Below are 17398 nucleotides of genomic sequence, written 5' to 3'. Positions count from 1 at the left end.
GGATTAATAGTGAGGGGATTGTTAGTGAGGGAATTGATAGTGAGGGGATTAAGTAAAATCGTGTTTGTCTTGATGATAGTTGTTAGTGTAAGAATTGTTAAATTATTTTTATAGAAAATAATAAAACAAATAAAAATATATAAAAAATTAAACATTAATATTTTTAAAAAAATTCCCAATATATTAAAAATAAAAAAATTTCTAATCCCCTCACTATTTTTTTAATACCATCTCCACCTCCACCTCCTCCTCCTCCTCCTACTCCTCCATCTCAATCTCCCTTCCAACCTCCATCTATATCACTTCCTCCATCCTAATCTCCTCCATAACTCTACAAACAAACACAACAGTAAATAATCTCAACTCTATCTTAATTTCCCCCCACCTATTTAACCCCAAATCAAACTGGCGTGACATTTTTCAACAAAGTATGATAGAATCACCTCATCGAGGCATTGGCAGGAAATAACCAGATTGCCCTTATTTATGATCCGCATCTATTTACACGCTTTGGTAGGCTTTGACCAAATTCCTTCATTTCGGGCACTCATGTCCATGACTACATTTAATTATATCCGAAAATTTTCAAATTAAAATTAAAATTAAAAAAAAAAGTCTATCAAAAATATTAAATGAAACTAATTTTTTTATTGAATTTTGTTAATCAATGGAGAGGAAAATGCATTTAAATGTAAACAAATTAAAAAATTTACTTTTTTATGGAAGTGTAAGTAGGCATGTATCCTGTATAAATGCAAATTATAACATGGAACTGGGCTCTCAATTACATTACACACACATAGAAAGGATGTGAACCATATTACTTTTTGGGGGTCAAATGTTAGGTTATCTTTTGATAATATTACAACAAATTATGGTTGAAAAATAAAAAATAAATAATATTGTCACAAAGATGTGTAATTCATAACTTTATTATGAAATTATATATCACAAAAATAAGCAACCTGTAACAACAAAAAGCGTAATAATATGCATATAATCCACATCGAAAGAGTTTCCCCGCATCTAACTAATTTAAATTTATTAACAAGTCCTCTTAGACATTGGTTAACAAAATTAATTTATTTCCAAAAAAAAAAATGAAAAATTACTATTCAGTCCACTTTTACAAAAATAATTACAAATTTATTGAAAAATTTATAAGTTTAATTATTAATATTGATAAAAATTGTCATTAATATGTAATTATTTTTTGTTAATCAATGTAGAGGAAAATGCATTTAAATGTAAACAAATTAAAAAATTTACTTTTTTATGGAAGTGTAAATAGGCATGTATCCTGTATAAATGCAAATTATAACATGGAATTGGGCTCTCAATTACATTACACACACATAGAAAGGATGTGAACCATATTACTTTTGGGGGGTCAAATGTTAGGTTATCTTTTGATTATATTACAACAAATTATGGTTGAAAAATAAAAAAATAAATAATATTATTACAAAAATGTGTAATTCATAACTTTATTATGAAATTATGTAGCATTTATCACAAAAATACGCAACATGTAACAACAAAAAGCATAATAGTATGCATATAATCCACATTGAAAGAGTTTCCCTACATATAACTATTTTAAATTTATTAACAAGTCCTCTTAGACATTGGTTAACAAAATTAATTTATTTCCAAAAAAAAAAAATGAAAAATTACTATTCAGTCCACTTTTACAAAAATAATTACAAATTTATTGAAAAATTTATAAGTTTAATTATTAATATTGATAAAAATTGTCATTAATATGTAATTAATTTTGTAAAAATACACAGGTGTGTAATTTTTCAAAATTAAAAGAGTAATGCTAGAGACCCAAATATTCTACCAAAAGTTTTACCAAATGTGGGTGTGGGACCCTGTGGGTCCCATGTGGGTCCCACACCCATGTGAGACATTTGGTAAAACTTTTGGTAGAATTTTAGGGGCCTTTAGCATTTTTGAAATTAAAAAGGATCAAAATTCAAAAACAAGTCGAATTACAGAGAGAGAGATTGGGAATGAGGTTAGTTTGACTTTGCTTGGGTTTGTGAGAGAAATGTGAGAGCGAGCAAAAAAGTAGGGAATATGCCTTAGAAGATACCCGAGTGCTGTGCCGAGCCCTTTGCATATAAATTTATGTCTTACATCTCACTCCCCCTCATGAATCCCTCTGTCTCTCTCTCTCTCTCTCTCTCTCTCTCACTCTTCCTCTCATTTTCTCTCTCTTGTTGTCCTCCGAGAAAGACAAACAGGTCAGGTCAGTGTGACAGAAACACACTCTTTTTCTCTGTTTTTCTATCTAATAAATCTTTATGTTTCTTTCATTATTATTGTTTAAAAAGCTTATTCTTGTTCTTCTACACACCCACGTGTGCCTAGACATGCATAGATTATGTTGTTCTTGTCTTGTTCATGCAAAGTTGGTGACAATACAGAGCTTTTTGCATGAAATTTCTTCTCCTTTGTATCTTGTTTAAACAAGTACTGAGATCGAATCAATTATTATATAGATGATACATGAAATCACTTTTCATTCTCTTTCCTTTCAATTATTGAAAAAGAAATTTAGTTTCCCCAGTATCACCTTCTTTCTAAAATTGATTTCAAAGCCCATCCTAATAGTTGCGGTGGAACAATCTGATTTCTAAATTTTATTACAATTTTCAGTATTTTCTTGTGATACTTTCTCTGGGATCTCTGTCTTATCTTGAATAGATTTGATTTTTTTTTAATAATTCGGTATCCGGCCTGTCAGACTTGCCGTCCATAAATGTTATAATACACATGAAGGATACAATTTTCAATAAAAATTTTATCTAAAAATATGAATGTATAATTCAGATCTACAACACACCATTACATCTTTATTCTGAGTAATATTTTTGACAATTTTTTTGAATACTTAGCATTAACTTGATAATTACAGATCCATGATATCTGTATTGTTTGCTTATGTGTATGTGGTTGTCACTGGAGAGGTAGACGTGCAATTATTATTCATGGCCAATTGTGGTAAGGCTATAAAGAAATTTTAACTTTTAATTTGTGTGGTTACACACACAATTAATAGTTTAAAAAATTAATGGTTAAAATTTATTTACGGTATTATTACATATGGCATGAAATATTTTTTCAATAAAGAGAGATATTGAGAGTTCTGGGCATTACACTTTATATTAAGTAGAGTGTTACAATTTTTTTATACAAAGATTGCTTCTATAATTATGTGACAGTGACGTATTAATAAATTATGATTTTAATGATAAAGATTGCGTTCTTAAAGGAATGAGTCATAATAAACCATATAATGGTTCATAACAATTCTATACATTTTTTTTCCCTGTTTTTATTGCATTACTTTTTCATTAATGTCAATTCTCTTCTTTCTTGTATTCATGTACTCTACACATGCTTTTTTTTAGAAGAATAGTGATTCTTTTCTTTTTCTTCTCTTTACCGTGCCAAGTTTTAGCATATGGAATCATTTGTCCCATTATTCCGATCTCCTTGTATAGAGAAATGGTTTGAGATAAGTAGGGGATAAAAAACAAATTTAATAGCAGAATAGAGAGAGATGATAGTCTCATATGCAAAATGAGAGGTCATTTAATTATATTAGCTATATTAGGAGGACATAAACTTTTCCTAGAATGAGACACTTATAAGAGAAATCTTTGCACTTAGATTTATCCTTTAACCATTATATGTGACAAATTAGAGAGAATTATTTAGTATAGTGAGTGGCATTGACGTAATCATGCCATAAATATATGAGTGAATATCATATCAAAAAAATATAAAGTTAAAAAAATTATTGTAAACTCATGAAAATACAAGTAGTTTATGCATTAAATTTGTGCAAATGAGTATTGCAATTATTTTTATAACTTTTACTTTTTTGATATTTTCTCTAAATATATCCCAAACCACGAGGGATCCTAATTACATCCGGTTGGTTGAGTTGAGTACACACACAAGATTTCCTTGAATTTGTAAAAAAAAAAAAAAAAAAAAATCATTCTCTTAATTGGGGTATATGCTAATATCATCCTTGTTCAATTCTTGCAGATATATCTACAAACACATTAAAAGACATTACAAAAAGAAGTGTTTGAGAAAGAGATCCATTTGGGAAGATAACTAGCCATGGCAGGCGACCAATTGCAGGTTCTTAACGCGCTGGACGTAGCAAAAACACAATGGTATCACTTCACAGCAATCATTATTGCCGGAATGGGTTTCTTCACCGATGCATATGACCTATTTTGCATATCTTTAGTCACTAAATTGCTCGGGCGCATATACTACCACGTTGATGGTGCACCCAAGCCTGGCACTTTACCCCCTAATGTTTCTGCAGCTGTTAATGGTGTAGCACTTTGTGGAACTCTTGCTGGCCAATTGTTTTTTGGTTGGCTTGGTGACAAGCTAGGTCGAAAGAGAGTCTATGGCTTGACCCTCATGCTCATGAGTCTTTGCTCTGTTGCTTCAGGTCTTTCCTTTGGGAAGGAACCAAAGGCTGTCATGGCCACACTCTGCTTCTTCAGGTTCTGGCTCGGGTTTGGCATTGGTGGTGACTATCCTCTTTCTGCCACCATCATGTCTGAATATGCAAACAAGAAGACTCGCGGTGCCTTCATAGCTGCTGTGTTTGCAATGCAAGGATTTGGGATTTTAGGAGGTGGGATATTTGCAATTATCATTTCTTCAGCATTCGACGCCAAGTTCAGTGCCCCGGCTTATGAGGTCAACCCTATTGCCTCGACAGTTCCACAAGCAGATTATGTTTGGAGGATAATTTTGATGGTTGGAGCACTTCCCGCCACGCTTACTTACTATTGGCGGATGAAGATGCCAGAAACTGCTCGTTACACTGCTTTGGTTGCCAAGAATGCAAAACAAGCTGCATCAGATATGTCAAAGGTTTTGCAGGTTGACATTGAGTCAGAGCAGCAGAAAGTAGACCAGATATCTGAAAAGCCAACCAATTCATATGCTTTGTTCTCCCATGAGTTTCTTCGCCGCCATGGACTTCACTTGCTTGGGACTACAAGCACTTGGTTTCTGCTTGACATTGCATTTTACAGCCAAAATCTATTTCAGAAGGACATTTTCAGCGCAATTGGATGGATTCCTCCAGCAAAGACTATGAATGCCATTCATGAAGTCTTTAGAATAGCAAGGGCACAAACCCTCATTGCTCTGTGCAGTACTGTCCCAGGCTACTGGTTCACTGTGGCATTAATCGATTCCCTTGGAAGATTTGCTATTCAGATATTGGGTTTCTTCATGATGACAGTCTTCATGTTTGCTTTGGCCTTCCCATACAACTACTGGACTCATCCAGACCACAGAATTGGGTTCGTCTTGTTGTATTCGCTAACCTTCTTCTTTGCTAATTTTGGACCAAATGCCACCACATTTGTTGTGCCAGCTGAGATTTTCCCAGCTAGGTTCAGGTCAACCTGCCATGGGATATCGGCTGCATCTGGCAAGTTAGGGGCAATGATAGGTGCCTTCGGGTTCTTGTACCTTGCTCAAAACCAAGACAAGTCCAAGGCAGATGCAGGGTATCCAGCAGGAATCGGGGTGCGAAATTCGCTCATTGTATTGGGTGTGGTCAATTTATTAGGCTTGTTATGCACTTTCTTAGTGCCTGAATCAAAAGGAAAATCTCTAGAGGAGATGTCAGGTGAGAATGAGGATGTAAGCCATGCCTGAATTGGTTCAGTGACCTATAATAGTACGATGGTTCCAGTTGTTTAGGTTGATTCAAAGCAGCTGCTCGGCATAATGTTGCCAGACTCTTCAGTTTATTATGAATGTGAATGAGCTCAAAAAAATTGATCTTCTCTCTCTGTATTTTGCATCCTTATTTTGAATTTTGTTCTTTTTTCAATTTTCTTTTTCTTTTTCTTTTTTATCAAGTGTCGTTGTAGCTCTTAAGGTCTATTTTGAATTTGTATTTGCAATATGAGAGAAGTATTAGCAGTTTGTTTCTTTTTATTTGGCATGAGCACTTGGAGAATGCATGTGATTTAATAGTCATATCAACGAAAACATTTTAAAAAATTACTTCACAGAATCATTTTTATAAGAAATAAGATGTTCCTTCATAAGAATCCTATAACACCCATTGCTAGGAAATTAGATCCATATCATTATGGGTTGAAAAGTCTTTGATCAAATTAATGCATTTTTAACGATCAGGAACTATTTAAAGACCATAATCAAAGATTTGGGAATGGGTTAGTAACCATTTTGGGGCTAAACAAACTCAAAAAAAAAAAAAAAAAAAATTGTACCTAGTAAACCCATGTGCTTTTTGTGATTCTAGACTACTTTCTATGTTCTCACTACTTTCTTTGTTCCAAAACAAATCTACTAAAAAGCATCTTTAATGCTAAATGTGAAATTAGGTATGTCAAAAACCATAAAGATTGGTAACCCGAATTGAACTTGTCCGAATGACCTAAATTTGTGCTTGCCAGTCGACTGCCCAGACGATCGGTGCAATACTTGTCTACTGCGGTTGTCACCTTATCGACCGCAGCTATCAATCTTCTTTCTGGACGACCAGCAAGTCAAAATTCAAGTCATTCGGAACAAGATGAAATTCAAACTACCAATCACGATTCTGTCAAAAATATCAAAATTTAGCAACTTTACTTCAATATTCATGCCATTTATTAGCAGAACCACCATCTCATTTTTCTAACCATCCTTAGATCTTTATAATATATATATATATATATATATATATATCTAGTCGGTGATAATGATCTCAAAATTTGATGATCTATAAAAATTTGTGCCAAATTTGACACCAAATATAACAATATCAAAATTTAACAATTTCAATAGCAACCCCATAAGAGCATCCGGCTGCTATAAGAGCATTCCTAAAACTATTCAAATCTAAAGTGTAAATTATTCAAATCTAAAATTTATGTCTTGAATTTTATTTTTTATTTTAAATTTTTGTGCATAGTATGGGTTTACTGCTAAATATAATGATAATGATATATATAATATTTTATGAATTTTAGATTATAAAATTATTTTTATTTTTAAATTTTGAGATATATGATAATGATATTTATTAACACTAATTGTATGAATTTTTGGATCATAAAATTTAGAGTAAAATCTATTTTACCCTATGACCTATCTAAGGTGCAACTTGGGTGAGCCCAACTTGAGTAATTAAGTTCGTAAAATTTTACGGCCTTAGGATCATTTTAAATTTTGGTCAAGATTAATGGAAATATTTACCAACACTCAAATTAAATTTAATCAATGCTTGTCACAGCACAATCAAAACACTATGATTTTTATTATTAATAATATTGAACCTGTGCATGCACCAAAACTTAAAAAAAATAAAAAAATTCAGAACATAAATTTTATTAGATTTTTTTTAATTAATATTATATTATAAAGGACGTAAAGTGTTATGTAGTTACTACTTTTAACTTCTATTTTTATCTATAATCATTTCATTTGAAAAATATATCAGATTTTAATTACAATTAAAGAACAATATCTAAGCATATTATATCAGTAATTAAAAATAAGTAATGAAATTTTGTTACTCATATTGTAAGGAATTTTATTAATTAATGAATCAATAATGACATATTATTCCGTTTTAAAACTTAATTTAATTTAGTTTCTATTAATTAAATATTTAAGAGAAGTTATCATATTATGAAACCCAATAATTTTATAATTTTTAAATTTAATAATTTGAAAAAATTACATTTAAACATCAAAGATCCAACAATATATTTGCTTATATATAATAGTACATATACATGATAATTAGGATTCCTTATCTTTTTGTTTTGCGATAATACCATAATTCAATTGAGTAATGTCAAAGATTTGGGATCCCTAATTTTACCCACAACGATGTGGCAAGAGGGGTAGATCCTATATAATTGAATATATAATAAATCAAAAAATAGCATGTGTCATGTCACATTAGTGTGAATCAAATTATGAGAGATTCTTTATGGGTCTTAAACATTTTTCAATTCAATTATTGAGATTTAAAATTTAAATAAAATAATTTTTATTTTTTATTTTTTAAACTACGAAGGCCCAACAAATTACTTAATTTTAAACTTGGATGAGTAGATTGTTGTAACAAGAAAATCCAAGATGATAAGGGAAGGAGAGAAAAATTGTTGAGGATCCTAATCCATATCTAAAGAGTTGAGAGATATACTGAATAAGAGGGAATATTGGTTTTAATGGGTTTTGACTGAGTGCTTATTGCAAAAATACTAAGAATATACCCCCTCTCTTTCTCTCCACATTCTAGTTTGTTACATAGTCCTCCAAAATGATTTAAATCCCCCATTCTCTCTCTTCTCCAAACCTTCAGTAAGGCTTGAAAACAGGTCAGTCTAGTGCACACTCCTTTCTCTCTTTCTCTGCTGACATGTTCAATGCATCTTTTTCCTTTTTCCATTAAAGAAATGTTCAATGCATTTTTTGTCCTCTTTCCATTAAAGAAATCTTATTTTAATTAGAATTAGCGAGTGTTTTTCTATTCAAGTTACGTTTTTTCTTTTATTTTCTTCACTCTGTTTTTTTTTTAATTTTCTTTTTTCTTGATGTTATTGTTGTGTGACCCATTTTGTGATCTGATTGGTTTCGCATTATTGAGACTTTACTTTTAATTTCTTGCACCACTTTGAAATGTATATGGAGATTTACATAATTTTAAAAATCTTGTATTGCACAGGAAGAGATTCATCACTTAAAAAAAGTGTAACGTCTGGAATAGTATTTGATTTATTGGAATGATTTTGGATAATAACGAAATGACTATTAATTAACCATTCTCCTAAATTAGTAAATGGTTATTTTACAATTTTTTTGCCCCTTTTTATCGAACCAAACACTGTCTAGGGTTTCATGAAATCTAATATTTACATATCAATCAACTTCTATGAGACATTCAAACACATTAATTGCTTCTGCTTATACCCTTTTTCCAATTCTTCAAACAGAAATGTGATACTTTAATATGATCCTCTATGATCCATTCATTTTTATTCTTTATGATGTCATATTTGGACCTTGGACTTATTAATGTTAAGAAAACTAAATGGAAAAGAAATAAATAAGTATAGTTTTTCCTTATATTTCTTGATTTTTTATTTGTCAAAGCACCTAATGGAAGTACCTTGAGATGTAAAATTTCAGCTTCTACCTTCAATTTCAGTCCAGACATGTTTTATGAATAATTCTGTAGGGCACAAAAAGTAAGTTGCCCCAAATTTGTATGAGGAAACAGCCACATCACAAGCTCATGTGATTATCTTCTAAGAGTAAAATTTGGGGAATTTTTTTAGTACTGTTAGGTCATATTTGTTTGGGCGGACTGGATTAGCATTCCCATGACTAATAGTCCTATCTTAACTAATAGTCAAGTTTAAAAGTTTAAAATAATTAGTCCGTACTTCAATTGTTTAACCAAACATCGGATTAATAATTTTATTAGACTATTAGTCCAATCCCAAGCTCATATCCACCCAAACAAACATGGCCTTAATGTACAATACTAGTGCTTTTATTCATACCTTAATGAGGTTTCATATTCCAAATGTTTGGTAATTCTTGCAGATATCTTGTAAAAAACTTAGAATTGTTTACAGAAGGGAGAGAAACAATGGCTGGGGATCAATTGCCAGTCCTGAAAGCACTTGACTCAGCGAAAACACAATGGTATCATATCACAGCAGTGGTAATCTCAGGAATGGGTTTCTTCACCGATGCCTATGACCTCTTCTGCATATCCCCTGTCACCAAATTGCTAGGCCGCATATATTTCCAAGTTGAAGGTGCAAAAAGCCCTGGTAGTTTACCTCCCAATGTAGCCTCAGTTGTGAATGGTGTTGCTTTATGTGGAACCTTAGCTGGTCAGCTCTTCTTTGGCTGGCTTGGTGACAAGCTAGGCCGGAAACGAGTCTATGGAATGACCCTATTGCTCATGATTATGTGCTCCATTGCTTCTGGTCTTTCCTTTAGCAAGGAACCTAAAGCTGTTATGACAACACTGTGTTTCTTTCGCTTTTGGCTTGGATTTGGCATTGGCGGTGACTACCCACTTTCTGCCACCATCATGTCTGAATATGCCAACAAAAGGACACGTGGTCGTTTCATTGCTGCAGTGTTCGCAATGCAAGGTTTTGGAATTGTAGCAGGTGGTTCGTTTTCACTTCTCATCTCAGCTTTATTTGCTGCCAAATTTCAATCTCAGCCTTATGGATTAGACCCCATTGGCTCAACTGTCCCACAAGCAGACTACGTTTGGAGGATCATATTGATGGCTGGTTCAGTCCCCGCTGCACTCACTTACTATTGGCGGATGAAAATGCCAGAAACTGCTCGTTACACTGCGCTCGTTGCGAAAAATGAGAAACAGGCCGCGGCTGATATGTCAAAGGTTATGCACATTGATCTCAAGTCAGAGCAAGAAATGGTTGAGAAGATGGCTCAGAAACCAGCCGATGAATTTGGTTTGTTTTCCGTGGAGTTTGCTCGTCGCCACGGGTTTCACTTGCTTGGAACCATGAGCACGTGGTTCTTGCTCGACATTGCATATTACAGCCAAAATTTGTTCCAAAAGGACATTTTTAGCGCAATTGGGTGGATTCCTCCTGCATATGCTATGAATGCCATTCAGGAAGTTTATATGGTAGCCAAGGCACAAACCCTTATTGCTCTTTGCAGTACTGTCCCTGGCTACTGGTTTACGGTGGCATTCATTGATTCGATTGGAAGATTCAAAATTCAGATTCTGGGTTTCTTCATGATGACAGCTTTTATGTTCGGATTGGCTATTCCTTACAATTACTGGACCCAAAAGGAACATCTAATTGGGTTTGTTGTACTATACTCGCTAACTTTCTTCTTCTCAAATTTTGGACCCAACGCCACCACATTTGTCGTGCCAGCTGAGATTTTTCCAGCTAGGGTGAGATCAACTTGCCATGGCATATCAGCTGCATCGGGGAAGTTAGGGGCAATAATAGGTGCATTTGGGTTTTTGTATCTGGCTCAGAACCAAGACAAGGCCAAGGCAGACAGGGGTTATCCAGCGGGTATTGGAGTGAAGAATTCACTGCTTGTATTGGGTGCAATCAGTTTTGTGGGCATGTTGTTTAGTTTTTTGGTCCCCGAATCAAAGGGGAAATCACTGGAAGAGATGTCTGGTGAAAATGAAAATGCAAATGGAGCAGAGGCAGGATTGGAGCAGGCACCAACAAATAACCAGACAGCTTTGGACATTTAGGTCGGGCTTTCATCCATTTCTTAGAGCATAAAACTCTAAAGCGTTCATCAGTTTTGGTGGAGATATCTCTGATGGTCCATTTTTTCTCTCCTGTACAAATTTTATTTTCTTAGCTAATTTACAGTTTTAGTTCCAATAGTAACTTGAATGTTTATTTTGTCAATTGAGATTGCTAGTATATTAGTTCCAGTTTCATTTTTGTTTTTGTATTTGTTTTTTTTTTTTTTCAATTTTCTTGTGTGATTTCCTTTGAATAATGCTTAGAACAGTCACAGCATATTCTAATCTAATGTTCTGTATGGCCATAGTAGTTGCTTTTTGCTTGCTTCTGCTAATTAGTTTGCACCATTGTTATTTATTTGGTGAAGTTTGATAATGCTGGTGTAGAAATCTGTTCTCTTTGGTTCATTACACTTTCTGGTGCTCATGGACGGGTTAAAATTCTTCAGCCTTATTCGTCATACATTACAACCATTTACAGACCACAAATTCTTAGACAAAGCTTTAACATTTCAGATAAAGCTCAGAAGTCTTTGCTTTCCATCGGAAATACTTACAATAAGTAGTATCTCTTTTCGTCCATATTGGCACAACACAACCAGAACTTTGGTACTTTTTATCTTTTATACAGAGCTATATGGTCCTTGAATTTAGCTTCCATCTTCTTAATCCCTTATTATTTACATTCTTCTTAGCAGTCCCACTGTCCTTCAATTGCAATGCAGTATGCATGTACCTGCTTAAATCAGTGTACATAGGGTGCAACCATGACTTATTGAACCCACTAAAGCAAGCTACTCCTTTTTATTATTATTATTATTACAATTGGTAGGAAGGGAATAAGGGACAACAAAATTGCATAGTGACTATTAGTATGAATTTAATTATACAAAAATAAATTAGTTTAGCAAAACAGGAAAAATACACGTCACAAATCACATCAAGATTTATGTGAAAAACCGTCCAATACAGAGGAGAAAAAATCACAAGACTAATATAGAACCTCCTCTGTTATCTAAAAAATGGGTATACAAAAATAAAAAATAAAAAATACCAGCTCCATTCACGGTAGGTACTTACGAACTCTCTCGGTATACCCTCCAAAGTTGGTACACACAAAAAGAAGCTTTTCACTGAAATTTTGTCCAAACTTGTACAAAAAAAAGCACTTCACTTGAATAACTATCATTTATTGTTACTCTACTCATCTCTACTTTGTAAGCATTTGAGAGAGGGTATTTAAACTTGAGAGTTGGGGTTGTGCAGCCAAGAAGTCCTCCAAAAAATCTTCCAAGTCAGTATCGCAAATTTCCTTGATCCCCATTTTGTAAATATATATGGGTAATAAATCTACATGATGTTGGCAACTCATTCATTATGTTGCACGTCTCACCCTCTTGTCAATATAGCCTACATTTCTTTTTGTTGCATTAGCCATCATTTATGATTGTTAAAGCCATCCCTCGTTTATGATAGTTGATGACATGGGTCACAACACGGGCCTGGTAAGGGAGAACCTCATTCGCTAGATCAACTCCTTGGCCTTTAAGGTACTGCATTTGAGTAGCCCAAAGAATGCTTCCTTTGGTGAACATGAGTAGAGGTGCCTAGAAAGAAAAAATAGGGAAAAAAATAACAAAATAGGAATAATAGGTGACTTGCTAATCAATTTACTAGGCCCTATTTGGTTCTTCTCTTTAAGTCCTTATGATGAGAATATAAATCTTTGCTTCAGGCCCCCAAAAAAAGCTCTTTGCTTAGCCAACAAAGACGAGGAAAAGGGGAAAGTGAAAACAGTAAGGCCATGTTTGTTTGGGCGGACTGGATTAGCATTCCCATGACTAATAGTCCTAGGACTACGAATTCGTTGGATTATATATCCTATCTTAATTAATAGTCAAGTTTAAAATAATTAATCTATACTTCAATTGTTTACCCAAACATCAGATTAATAATTTTATTGCACTATTAGTCCAATTCCAAGCTCATGTCCACCCAAACAAACATGGCCTTATTGCACTATTAGTCCAATCCCAAGCTCATGTCCACCCAAACAAACATGGCCTAAGGGGATTATGAGCATGCCAAGTCTGAAGGCAATTACTAAGGTTTCTATTGTAAAAAGAAACAAAAGAAACACAACAGGAGAGACTATAGTTGCCAGAAACAAAACATATAATTATCTGTTTCAGAGTACATAAATACTGTTAGAGAAGCAGCAATGATGACATAACCTTAAAAACAATTGAATAACATTAGCCCAGACCTTCATATCAGAATCCTCGGTGCCAATTATTTAAGCAATACATTCTTGTGCCAGAATATGGATTCTGCAGATGAGATAATAAGTAACTGGAATGGAAGCACTTATCCATAAATTGGCAAAATCCTATTCATTTTCTATTCTTCCATGAAACAAACCTTGCAGACACTTTAGTGTGCACGGTCTCTAATAACTTCAAGATCCATCTCTGTAGGGTCAGTAGCCTGAATCTCATAATGGATACCATCAAGCTCCCGTTTAAACCTGTCTTTGGATGTGGCATACAGCATCTTTGCACGAATTCGGGAGACTGCAGGTGACCTGATCAACATAAATATCACACATATGAAATTAGAAAATAAAAAATAAATCTGAAACTGAGAGACTAATGGCATAATTCTTCAAGCTGTGATAATGAGTGATAGAAAAACGCCATCACCATGGGAGTAGGAGAAAAAAAATAAGTAAAGACATATTAAAAAGTGTGACAGAGATTGATCCTCATCACATTACTCAATTTTACCCAAAAACATCTTCAAATTCATTCTATGTCTGAACCCCACAATACACGAATTAAATCTCAATCACACATTCTCATTACTGATAACATTCTTGACAAATTTCATGGTGAGTAGCTTTATCGCATGATTTGCATCCCAGCCCGAGGTTTGGAAAGTGCCAATCACAATGGTTGAAAAAGCCTATGTGACAACAGATAAATGATGACTCAAAACAAAATGTCAAGAAGTTATTGGAGAAATATAGACTTCTTTCCACAAAATGAAAAGGCTGGAATGTGCCATTTCCCTTCCTAGAATGCAAATATAGAATCTTAATTATTTTCCAAAAGCAGAGCATCGATACAAATATTTAATATATGATTCATAAAGATCGATATGACTCAGGACAAGGTATACTTTTAATTTGGGGATTATATAGGCATTAAAGCCTTAAATAGGACAGCATTGAGAAAAAAATTATACCAAAAGAGTGAACTACAGAACCATAAAGCATATCTCATTTGCAGGTGATAGCAATACATCAGCATAAAAAATAAAATAAATAAAAATAAGTTTCAAAAGAAAGAAAAAACTAATAGTTAGATATTTTAGCAACAAAAAAATATATATGTAGACACACCATATCAACATGTATGTGTGTTTATCCAAAGTTTTGATTTCAAGAATATCTTGAAAGCTTACCATGCGATGAAGAATATCTTGCTCTTCTGACAATTCTCAGAAGTCACAAAATCGAAGTCATAAATGGCATATCGGCAATCATTCTCAGGCAAGGACGCAGTGAAATCGTCATAACTCTCAGCTGGACCTCCAGTCTTCTCAACTACAACCTCATTTTTCTTCTCATCGATCTTGAAAATTACATAACGATAAACCTTCTTCCTCTTCAGCTCCAAAAATGTGTTTTTGCTGTGATCAGCAACACCCATGCCTGAAGAAGCATTTGGCTGACACCAAAACCAGATACATATAAGACGTTCAGAAAAATGGGAGAACAGAAGCAATATTCATCAGAAAAGATTGATGACTTTGAATCCCTATTTCACACAGCAAGTTTTCTTTAGAGATGTGATCACAATCTAATACACAAACACATAAAATGCTTAATCGCTCCTTGATTTGAAAAGAAACTTTACAAAGACACTCATGCAATGGTTACCAAATTTTGGGAACAAAGAATAAGAATGAAGTGCCAAAAACATAAAGGGCTTGAATTTGATCACAATTTGCCTCAATATATATTTTAAAGCATTATCTAAACCAAACTTTTTATTCAAAAATTAATAATCTCAACACAATCCTTTAGAATTTATGCAAGCAATTTATCTGAAAAACAAAAGGGGAAAAAAAAAAAAAAGTATGGTCCCAAAGAAAAATAAAATAAAATTTAAAATGTAAATAAAACAGAACAGAATTAGTTATAAAAGGTGGAGGCAAAACTAATATGGGAAAGCCCCTTGGCCAAAAAACTTGCATCTCATTGGGAATTCGGGATTCGACACCAAACCCTCCTAGGTCTTTAACAAATGTTTTGGGGGTTTTCTCTCCCACTCCAGCATGCTGTAGATATTTAGAATTTGCTTCATATGCAACAAGAACAAAAACAAAAACAAAAAAAAAAAATAGTGGAAAGCGGAAAAATCAATCATTTATTCATTGCCCCACTAGAATTTGCATAGATATCACAAAAGTTTAATTCTTTGCAAGTTGAAGACTAAATCATCATTTTTTTTTTCTTTTTTTCCTTTTTTTTTGTGTGTGTGGGTCTCTATCTGTTAAATTGGTCTACTTAATACAAGAAATCAAAAAATAAACACAACTTATACAGACAAATATATACAGTTATCTATGCCAGGAACTCTCTGTATATAAAGAAGATCACTTGTGATCCATATGGAACAAAATTTCATATAAACAGTGAGTTCATGATATACCCTGACAAAAATTATGAAATTCTAATTATTCAGTAATGCTAGGATGTGACAAATGGAAAATCAACCTCATAACATAAACTCTATGATGAATTGATATATATATATATAGAGAGAGAGAGGGGGGGAGAGAGAGAGAGAGAGATGTACCCCCCTGATTCTGAACGACATGGCTGGTATCTGTAATCAATGAAGAGAAGTCCAAGAAATTCAAAGAACAAAGAGAAGTGACTCTATAAAACCTGTGTATTTACTCTCATAAACTAAAATGTGGTTTTAAAGTTTTGGATGGGAAGGCAAATAAAAACAGAGTGAGAAAGAATAAAGGCAGAGCCATAGGAAGAGAAAATTGAGACGTTCTTATCTTTCTTTTTTTTTTTGGGTTTACCTTTTTTTTTTTTTTGTCTTACTTTTTCTGAGGCGAGAAAGTGAGACAGAAAAAGATTCGGATTGTGAGGGAAAGAGAAAGGAAAGAGGAAGGAGGAGCGTGTTGTTGTTATTGTTACAGGATGCCACTGTCAAACTTTGCAAGTTTTTGTATTCTTCTGCCAACGGTTATGGATCTCTTGCTGTTTGGGAAGTGAAATGTTAGCCTTTTTTTGTTTTTTATTAAATGTTAAAAACTACGAGATAAGATAGACTAAAATAATTAATAAAATAAAATATTATATTAAATTCATAATTATTTTATTTTTTCTCTCACAAATATCACATCTCAAGAAATCTAATAATCTTCTTAAAGATAAAAAATTTTGCTTACTAAAATAACAACTTTCCAAACACTCACTTTTTATCTCCTAAATTATCACTAATTTTTCTATTTCATACTTTTTATTTTCTGAAAATTATTTCATTCTTAAACTATTTATTTGGTCTATGCAATCTATGAAGTTTCTAATTTTGTCTATGTAATCCAATTGGAGATTATTGGCTTGTTTGTCATCCTCTAAAGAAGTTAAAAAGTCAAAAAGTCACTATCTCATTTAAGTTACATTATACCCAATTCATATTTCATAAAAAGTTAAAAAGTACACTATTTAGATTATTCCAAAATCTTAAAAAGAGATAGTTTGTCTCCAATTTACACAATAATTTGTGGCCCATCAAAAGATTATATATATATATAGATATAGATGGGCGACTCAAGAGTTATTTTAGTGATTCTATTTATTCAACTTTTAAATTTTTGAGTAAATATTTTTAAAAAAATTAATATGATAATAGTATACCCTTCACATATTTTTATTATATTTATTTTCAATTAAATTGATATAGTATTTTTTAAACTTATATTCATTTTTAAATTTAAAAAAAATAAATATAATAAAAGCATATAAGTACGATTGTTGAATCTAATAACTTTTTTCATGTC

The 17398-nt window shown here is 32.9% G+C and overlaps 3 protein-coding genes and 1 long non-coding RNA gene across 5 annotated transcripts; 3 read left to right on the top strand and 1 right to left on the bottom strand.

Moving 5' to 3' along the window:
* The first annotated feature begins 2156 nt into the window (after window positions 1–2156).
* On the top strand, window positions 2157–6006 carry LOC114260194 (inorganic phosphate transporter 1-4). 2 transcript variants are annotated; one of them, XM_028200248.2, is made up of 2 exons: window positions 2157–2257; window positions 4069–6006. In XM_028200248.2, exon 2 carries the CDS (start codon window positions 4147–4149, stop codon window positions 5719–5721), a length of 1575 nt encoding a protein of 524 aa, XP_028056049.2. In that variant the 5' UTR covers window positions 2157–2257; window positions 4069–4146; the 3' UTR covers window positions 5722–6006. The 2 variants fall into 2 exon arrangements, with proteins under 2 accessions (XP_028056049.2, XP_082755528.1); XM_082899402.1 differs by having other exon boundaries at window positions 2158–2252.
* A 2263-nt stretch (window positions 6007–8269) lies between these two features.
* Window positions 8270–11601, top strand: LOC114260192 (inorganic phosphate transporter 1-4). The gene is made up of 2 exons (XM_028200246.2): window positions 8270–8408; window positions 9640–11601. Exon 2 carries the CDS (start codon window positions 9686–9688, stop codon window positions 11309–11311), a length of 1626 nt encoding a protein of 541 aa, XP_028056047.2. The 5' UTR covers window positions 8270–8408; window positions 9640–9685; the 3' UTR covers window positions 11312–11601.
* Window positions 11602–12104: 503 nt separating this feature from the next.
* LOC145804660 (uncharacterized) lies at window positions 12105–13896 on the top strand. The gene is made up of 2 exons (XR_014346876.1): window positions 12105–13112; window positions 13381–13896. It is a non-coding gene; the product is annotated as an uncharacterized LOC145804660 (long non-coding RNA).
* On the bottom strand, window positions 13469–16608 carry LOC114260193 (actin-depolymerizing factor). The gene is made up of 3 exons (XM_028200247.2): window positions 16177–16608; window positions 14777–15042; window positions 13469–13895 (listed from the first exon to the last, which is right to left on the bottom strand). The coding sequence occupies exons 1-3, from the start codon at window positions 16195–16197 to the stop codon at window positions 13745–13747; spliced, it is 438 nt and encodes a 145-aa protein (XP_028056048.1). The 5' UTR covers window positions 16198–16608; the 3' UTR covers window positions 13469–13744.
* Between the last annotated feature and the right edge of the window lie 790 nt (window positions 16609–17398).

This window comes from Camellia sinensis, chromosome 12, assembly GCF_055761805.1.
Source record: "Camellia sinensis isolate YWXY chromosome 12, ASM5576180v1, whole genome shotgun sequence".
NCBI classification, from domain to species: domain Eukaryota; kingdom Viridiplantae; phylum Streptophyta; class Magnoliopsida; order Ericales; family Theaceae; genus Camellia; species Camellia sinensis.
This window is presented reverse-complemented; position numbering and strand designations above follow the sequence as displayed.

What these genes read in the sequence shown, in the direction of transcription:
- LOC114260193 (XM_028200247.2), bottom strand. Translation starts at nt 16,197, where the DNA reads ATGTCGTTCAGAATCAGGGGG. An exon ending in TGTCGTTCAGAATCAGGGGG is followed by an intron (nt 15,043 to 16,176) that starts GTACATCTCTCT and finishes TTTTGGTGTCAG; the next exon opens with CCAAATGCTTCTTCAGGCAT. An exon ending in AAGATATTCTTCATCGCATG is followed by an intron (nt 13,896 to 14,776) that starts GTAAGCTTTCAA and finishes TATGTTGATCAG; the next exon opens with GTCACCTGCAGTCTCCCGAA.
- LOC114260194 (XM_028200248.2), top strand. Translation starts at nt 4,147, where the DNA reads ATGGCAGGCGACCAATTGCAGGTTCTTAACGCGCTGGACGTAGCAAAA.
- LOC114260192 (XM_028200246.2), top strand. Translation starts at nt 9,686, where the DNA reads ATGGCTGGGGATCAATTGCCAGTCCTGAAAGCACTTGACTCAGCGAAA.